The sequence below is a fragment of the Sinocyclocheilus rhinocerous genome, unplaced genomic scaffold, assembly GCF_001515625.1.
Source record: "Sinocyclocheilus rhinocerous isolate Xijiao unplaced genomic scaffold, SAMN03320098_v1.1 scaffold716, whole genome shotgun sequence".
NCBI lineage: Eukaryota > Metazoa > Chordata > Actinopteri > Cypriniformes > Cyprinidae > Sinocyclocheilus > Sinocyclocheilus rhinocerous.
In genome coordinates, this window is record NW_015647020.1 from 85,069 (window position 1) to 93,957 (window position 8,889).

At 38.5% G+C, this 8,889-nt stretch overlaps 1 protein-coding gene across 3 annotated transcripts in view; it reads right to left on the bottom strand.

Moving 5' to 3' along the window:
- Positions 1-8,889, bottom strand: part of avl9 (AVL9 homolog (S. cerevisiase)) — a 47,176-nt gene that overhangs the window by 26,975 nt on the left and 11,312 nt on the right. For all 3 annotated transcript variants that reach the window (XM_016512471.1, XM_016512469.1, XM_016512470.1), the window contains exon 3: positions 3,008-3,128. In XM_016512471.1, the coding sequence (XP_016367957.1) occupies positions 3,008-3,128 (121 nt within the window). The remainder of the gene's footprint in view (positions 1-3,007; positions 3,129-8,889) is intronic.

The window sequence follows — 8,889 nt, forward strand, 5'->3', positions numbered from 1 at the left end:
TGCATCCGTACGCTCGTTCCAGGCCAAGGCAATGCAAGTATCGTACATTTAACTAAACGAAACAGAGGTTTAGTATAAGCTGTAGACCCCGTTCTAAAACGGCGCTGATGGTTTTACTCAGGTGGTTAACTGACTCTTTTCATAGCTTCATTCTCTGGTTTTCCTGATGGTTTCATCCATCAAGTCTCATTTGCCCTTTCCCCTGTATGAGTGATTGTTTGTTTGTTAGACTAGTTTGTGTTAGTGTTTAGTTAATAAAACTCTTGTGCACAAATTACAGTTTCTGATTCTGCCTTGCAAATTAATTGTCCCTTTACGATTTTGATCCTTACTACATGCTCTAATGCATTAATACTGTAAGAAAGTATTTTTGTGGCCACGGAAATATTTCTTTCCTAGAGTTGACATGAACTTACACTGAATGTTCGCTGGACGAACAGATTGGTTGATGGCAATTTAATTCTGCTACAGTTACTACTGGCAGCTGATAAATAATTGTAATTAATCATAATTAATTGTAATTATTTATATACATTTCCCTTTTGAGCTAATTTGCTACACTTATCAGTGTGATTACCTCAAGTTGATGTCCATATGGCAGAAATGTATGGTAAAAATCAAGCAGTTAGTTAATGTCATGTAATCAAACAGACGGTGAACACTATTAACAGCAATGATTATATGTTGCCATCAAACTTATAGCAATATCTGGTAGTTTTGTATGTTAAATAATGCATGTTTTTAATGTTGTTAAAAATGCATGTTTGTCCCCATATTGTACACTCATAAAATCGACTTCAGCCTAACAGATTTTTTTCCAATTGCGTTTTGTAATTCCCTCTGGTGTGTGGAGGTGGTACGCTCTGCTCCACCACTTGCTGAGGTGTCTCATCCATGTCTCATCTGACTCCACCGATCTGCCTACTTGATGGTATTTGCAGCATGGTTGCTGCAGACGGAGGGGCTACGTCTTTGACAGGAGGATTCTGTGGCATGGTGTCATCGTTGAGTGTTCCCAATTTTTGATTGAGGTCCTGGAATGTGCATTCATTTGGGCTCTGTGGTATTTACGATGGTTTGATGCAGGTTGCTTGGTGTATCCATTCCATGAGGGACTACTCTGATTGTATTACTCTACTGCTTATTTTGTCTGGATTGTGCACATGTACATTTTCACTCTGAACTATACACTACATCTGACCCCGATTCCATGATTGTCTGTAGTGATTGATATGTATTGTGTATTGTTTATTCCAGGGGTTTTCAAAGCGTGGGCTGCGCCTCCCCAGAGCATGTCAAAGAGGTGTGCAGAGTAGTAAAAAATATAGCCCCTATTTATCTACATAAACTATATGCAGTTTGAAAGCTGAAGAACTTAAGTCTGTTTTTCAACCAATACATTATAGAGGACATAATACTTTTCAATCATCACATTACAGTGAAAAAAGCAGGTTTTTGGACAAGAGACGTTATGTTTCCACTCATTCAAATTTACCCATAAAGAGGTTTCCTTGAACTTGAAGATAGTAATCATTGTCAAAAAGAAAATAATTATTATTCAAATATAAACTTTAATGTGAATTCAACAGTTAATGTAGAACTCTGAGAGGTTCTAAGGAACAAACAAACAAACAAACAAACAAACAAACACACACACACCTCTTGAAAACAGCCCAACCAGAATGTATACTGTACAGAGGTTATCAGAGCAATCCCATCATTCAACAGAGAAGAATAAATAACTGGTTATAATGACAGGGACCTTGGGTCCCTGGAGTCTTGCCTTTCTTGTTTAGATATTTCGAAATTGCAGCTAAATTGAAGCTTCCAATACTAACACACAGCTTGACAGGAAACAATACTGCATAGTAGGTTTCTCATCTGTTGCAACAGCTGTTTGGTTGGATCAATTTCTTTATACCTTTGCATAACAGAGAAACTGAGAAAAATCCTGGTAAACTGACAATTCACCGACAGCTTCCTGCTGGCATTGAGTACCCTCTGTCTCCAAAGTTGTGAAAACATGCAATCAGCCAGAAATTGATGTGCCCCTTTCAGTCTTTTGCAGCCACTCTTGGCATACAATTTTAAAAATTCAGTAATTTATCTTTAAGAAAACGGACAGTGTTAGAGGTAGGGCTGCACGATAAATCGCATGCGATATTTAACGCGCATCTTGTCAGTAAAGCCGGTTCTTTAATCAGCGGTAAATCTCCATCACCTGCGGGCTTTCACATGGAGCAGCATTAACTACACAGAGCCGTTGTTCACCGACAAGCTGCGCAAAACCACGATCATATTTTGCGCATGTTTTGCGCAGCTTGTCGGTGAACAACGGCTCTGTGTAGTTAATGCTGCTCCATGTGAAAGCCCGCAGGTGATGGAGATTTACCGCTGATTAAAGAACCGGCTTTACTGACAAGATGCGCGTTAAATATCGCATGCGATTTATCGTGCAGCCCTAGTTAGAGGCCACTTTGACTCTACATACACTCTCAGACCACACACCCTAAACACCCCAATAGTACCTACCCAAAACACTAATTAACACTTAAGAAACTTATTTAGTCCATTTAAAGCCCCCCTGTGGTGAAAAATCAAGTTTTTAATGTTGCTTACTTTGTTTTGTCTGGTGTTTTTAAAATGCTTAAAGACAACTTATGTGCATCTTCATCAGTGGACACCATTGCTGAGCATTTTGTCCTTAAAACTGCAGTGTATCAAAGACAGTCTCAAAAACATGGTTTCAAACCGCCCCTGTTTCCTACCATCACAAACATGTACCCAATCCCCTCAACTTGCAGGGTGGGGCTGGTTTCTATTTACAATGTGTTTTTGCAGCATTGAGCAACATAGCCAATCACAGACATATCTGCTGATTTCATGAATGCAATGACCAATCAGAAACCAATCACAATAAAAAAATAATAAAATAAAAAGTATTTAGATAGAATTTCATAAACCCTTTTAATTTTTTAGTGAAGTGTAGGGTAAATTGAGACTTTACCTTCCTGATGATTGTGTGCTCCATCTGGCAGTGCCAGGAAAGGCAGATACTTCCATTCTTCTGGGAGTGTGTTACTGTCATGACCCGCCCCAGGAATAATGGGAGGATATGAGAATTCTACCTGAAATAAAAATAAAAAGACAACTGTAGAATGATTTGGGGTCAATGGCTGAATAAGATTCTCAAAGGGCTATCTAAAAACTATAAAAATGTAGCATATTTTTAACACAAGTCAAATATTTGAACATCTTTGTTCTCAACAATTTGAATAAAAATGTGAAATTACAATAAAATTTATATTATATTATAAATGTGAATAAAACCATTAAATAAACAAAATAAATGACTTTTTTTCCATAGCCATGTGTTATGACGTGGCATGAATATGCACTAAAATAATATAATACCTTAGCATGTATAACATTTTAAGCACAGTGTTTTGAAAATTAACTTAATTTTTTTTTTAATCTGCATTATTTCAAAGTACTCTCTCTGGGATTTGTAAAATGTAAGTATCCATTTTTCTTTAAAGGTGTAGGGATCTCCAACCCTGTTCTGCATATTTCAGCTCCAACTCCAATCAAACACACCTTGGCCGTTTCTCAAACAGAAGGCTGCATCCTCCGGAGGGCGCATTTGTAGGCTGCAGACGTCATAAAGATTATCTTATTTTAGAATATTAACAGTTATAAATTTGACCATTATTCTTAGTTAAGCGTAAATTGTTCTAATGTGCTTATGACTCACAAATGTAATGTTCAGTTAACTGAAATAAACCAGGCTTGATGACATATGCAGCCTGCAAATGCGACCTCTGGAGGATGCAGCCTTCCGTTTGAGAAACGGCCCTTGAACCAGCAAATCAAGGTGTTCAGGGCAACTTGATAATTACAGACAGGTGTGTTGGAGCAGGGCTGGAACTGAACTGCAGGACGGTAGCACTCCAGGAGCAGGGTTGAAGATCCCTGGTGTAGTATGTAATAATGACAGCTAGTAGGGTTGTGACGGTGAGGAAATTTTCCCACCGGTTAATCGACGTGTGACAACACCAGTAATACCGGTATCACCGTTGGGGTGGGTGGTGTTCGTTCGTTTGAGTTTCCCTTTTTTCTTCGCTTTCAAATGTCTTGTAAAAGTGTTGTGTGTATTTTACTTTCACTTTCAAATTAGCGGGAATTGAATTGCCGGAATTCGGCATTAAGCAATTGTTAATTTGAGTTTTCCCTCTTTTACTCGGATTTCTTGGCTTTTAAATAGCTTAAAAAAGCGCCGTGCGCATTTTACTTTCACTTACAAATTAGCGGCAATTCGGCGTTGATTCAATTCAAGCAACAACAACGTCAAACTCATAGAGCTTTTATTAACAAAACAAATAAAAATACAATATATACACTCACTGGCCACTTTATTAGGTACACCTTGCTAGTACCGGGTTGGACCCCCTTTTGCCTTCAAAACTGCCTTAATTCTTCTTGGCATAGATTCAACAAGGTGTTGGAAACATTCCGCAGAGATTTTGGTCCATGTTGACATGATAGCATCACGCAGTTGCTGCAGATTTGTCGGCTTCACATCCATGATGCGAATCTCCCGTTCCACCACATCCCAAAGGTGCTCTATTGGATTGAGATCTGGTGACTGTGGAGGCCATTTGAGTAAAGTGAACTCATTGCCATGTTCAAGAAACCAGTCTGAGAGGATTTGAGCTTTGTGACATGGTGCATTATCCTGCTGGAAGTAGCCATCAGAAGATGGGTACACGGTCGTCATAAAGGGATGGACACGGTCAGCAACAATACTCAGGTAGGCTGTGGCGTTTAAACGATGCTCAATTGGTACGAAGGGGCCCAAAGTGTGCCAAGAAAATATCCCCCACACCATTACACCACCACCACCAGCCTGAACCGTTGAGACAAGGCAGGATGGATCCATGCTTTCATGTTCTTTACGCCAAATTCTGACCCTACCATCTGAATGTCGCAGCAGAAATCGAGACTCATCAGACCAGGCAATGCTTTTCCAATCTTCTATTGTCCAATTTTGGTGAGCCTGTGCGAATTGTAGCCTCTGTTTCCTGTTCTTAGCTGACAGAAGCGGCACCCGGTGTGGGGAGAAGAAAGTGTCCGACTTAATGTCTCTGCTTTCAATTCCGCCCCCGACTGCAAGCGGCAACTCTCGCCGATCGGTCTACGCACCACTGCATGAAGTCGAACACCCCCTCCTCCTTAGACTCGACGCTCACATGGGTTGCCAGATTAAGGACATGCCACAGGAACGAGCACAATTCACCCAGTAGTGTGTTTAGGCACCACGCAAACCATGCAATTTCTACCGAGGGGGACCTCTTCTACCTCTTGCACCGCGATGTATTTTTCATTGTGTGAGAACATGATGTGTGGTGTGAGAGAGCGCCATGGCTTGTCGGACGTAGCAACAATAACTAAGGGGGACAGGTCTTTGCAAAGGGTCAATTGACAATGAAAGGTGACAAGCCTTACACTTTAAGGTAAGAAGCAGTGGTGTACTGGACACCCCCGCAGCGCAGACCCCATCACAGGACATCTAAAAGGCATTCACAAATCACACTAGTTGAGCTTTTTAGATAGATGCCGAGGCTATTTAGGTGAGGTATAATCTGCACTCTCTGACCTAGTTTGTTTGGCTTCATATGGCTGCAATACGCGGTGTTTTACGCCAAATGACAACCTGGCATGTCAAATTGGGTAAATTGGCAGTGGGCGGGATCACACAGACCAAAACCAAAACAGACATTCCGACACGGAAAGCACATTTCATAGTAGAAAAACTGTAGCATTGTTTTTTCAGAGAAACAAGTATGTGAACTAAGAATGTTTCCTAAATATTGAAACATAAGCCTATTATGGTATTTTTATGCTTTAGTAGTCAAAAAAAAAGTACATACAGCACCTTTAAAACCCATAGAGAAAAGTATTTCATTTTAAAAGCATTTTTAAAAAATCCTCTTCTGAGCTCAAACTGTATTTATAATCAAATAAAGATCAATTGGGACTGTGAACTTTGGTTTAAAGAAAGAAAGAAAAGAAAAGAAAAGAAAAGAAAAGATAAAATCTTAATCTAATTGGTTACCATTAAGGACACAAACAGCAGCAGCTGCTATCACTACAGAAATTCGTAGGGCTGGACAATAATTCAATATCAATATGTATCGCGATATAATCAGGGTCGTCTTATATTCGGGGCAATACGGTCATTTTTTTTCAATAACAGTGATATGATTTTTAAACACATTTCCGATATTTCTATATACATTACCGGTGTTTCCCATACATTGATTTATTTGTGGCGTTTGACTTCGTTGAATAAACATGAGCACTGCACTTCGCGGGTGTTTTATATGAATGTATCTCTGAAGGGAAAGGACTGTCTTCAGAAAGGTTCGATGGTGTTTTCATTATATCTGATAAAGAAGCGTTCATGAGCGGAGCTGCTTTGATTACAGCCATTACTGGAGAAACCGCTAGTTTTATCACTCTAAAAGCACCTCCTGCTGGCAGAGAATGAGTTTTCATTTTAAATAAGCCCGTCTCCAGCAACATTTCCAGTTTTTGTTGTTGTTCAATTTTTTTGTTTTCTGCAGCGACTCGGAGCACTTTTCATACCCTTTTTTCTGGCTGAAGCACATTTGTTTCACTCTATAAGAATAATCAGCCTACACTACCAGTCAAAAGGTTTTGAACAGTAAGATTTTTTATGTTTGTTTTTTTTTTTTTAAGAATTCTCTTCTGCTCCCCAAGGCTGCATTTTTTTGATCCAAAGTACAGCAAAAACAGTAAAATTTTGAAATATTTTTACTACTTAAAATAACTTTTAATAACTTTAAATATATTTTAAAATATAATTTATTTCTGTGATCAAAGCTGAATTTTTCATTGAATCATTACTCCAGTCTTCAGTGTCACATGATCCAGAAATCATTCTAATATGACGATTTGCTGATTATTTTAAATATTATATTTAAAACAGTTTAGTAAAAAAAAAATTCAGGATTCTTTGATGAATAGAAAGATCCAAAGATCAGCATTTATCTGAAATAAAAAGTTTTTGTAACATTATACACGATTCCATTCAAAAGCTTGGAGTCAGTATGATTTCCTTTTTCTTTTCTTTTTTTGGAAAGAAATTATAGAAATTAATACTTTTATTTAGCAAGGATGCTTAAAATGTATCAAAAGTGATGATAAAGGCATTTATAAGGTTACAAAAGATTACTATTTCAGATAAATAGTGTTCATATCGATATCGGAATTATATCGTATCGACCGAAATTAAGAAATATATCGTGATATCAATTTTGGCCATACCGTCCAGCCCTAGTTCAGACCAGTCAAGTTCTTCCACACTGACTCAATCAATCAGTTCTTTTTTAACCTTGCCTTATACACAGAAGCATTGCCGTGTTAGAATAGAAAAGGGTCCTGTCCAAACTGTTGCTATAAAATTAGAAGCACACAATTCCCTAAAATAGTATTATATGTTTCAACATTAAGATTTGTACTCATGAAAATTACTAGAGTAGTCAAACCTGTTCATTAGAAGGGGTGTCCCAATATGTTTGGCAATATAGTGTATATACACACACACAAACTTAAACATAAAAACATTTGGTAAAAATAAGTGTTGCAGTGCACTTCCACAACTTCCCGAAAACTACAAAACATTTATTTATTATATAAAAATAACACAGAAAAAATTAATTAGGCCAAAAAATGGGTAAAAACACTCCGCTGAATTTTTAACAAAAAAATTTTTATTTTTATGTTTTTTATTTATTTTTATTTTTTTGCTAATCAATATGTCAATGATTGAAGTCGTCTCAGCGTTTAGTACGTCTCTTTGTCTCTACACTCTGCTTGGTCAGTGGAGGCCTTCTGTCTTCAAACATCTGAATGTAATGATGGATGAGTGAAACACACAAACTCACTTCTGATAGGAGTTGACATCATCAGACAGCCAGTCCTCAAACGCCTTATCAGAGGAGTGAGTCTGATTCTGTCCCGCAGCGGCACTGGACCTACAACGACAGCATCACACGTGTCAGCAACAGCATCATCATTCATCATATGCTCTTTCAGATGCAGTGAAGGGACGGCTGGTACCGGTGGGCGGCGCTCAGGCCACTCTTGGCCTGTGGAGGAGTCCAGTTCCTGGCAGACGAGCTCTCGATCGTCCACTCCTTCCCTTCAGCCAGCGTCGCCACCTTCAACACACAAAACACCAAACTACTGCAGAATACTGTCATGTGTACAAGCAGCCAGCAATCAAACAGACCTTCAGCACACAAAATTTGTTCACAACTTCAGTCCAGTTAGAGAGGCAGATATCGTAAGGGTTATATACCCTTACGATATCTGAAAGCTTAAAACTCATCTTGAAAAAGGAAGTTGTTAAAAAGTGTCTGAAAGGTACTACAGCATAGTATGTGTTGCATGATATACCGGTACTAAAAAGGTATTGCGATACCCTGCTTTTAAATACGGTACGATTCTGCATTTTACTAGTAACGGTACTTTAAGAATGTTTTTTAATAAGAGCCGTATTTCCTGGGTTGCATCGTCATGTGACAGCAGGACAGTGTGTGTACAGAGCTCTGCTTCCACTCACTGCATACACACTAGCTGTACCAAACTTTACATATCTGCGCAGCGCAGTCTGCTTAAACTTACTGCCAATTTAAGAGTGAATAACAAACATGCATGCATGAGAAAATACAGCATGGGACGTTTTTTGTGGGTGGAGTCTGGTGGCAGAAAATGACAGTTTTCAAATAGCAGTCAATGGAAGCCATGGTATAAAAGAATAAAAAAGGTAAATTTGAGTTTATATTTCAAAATTCTGACTTT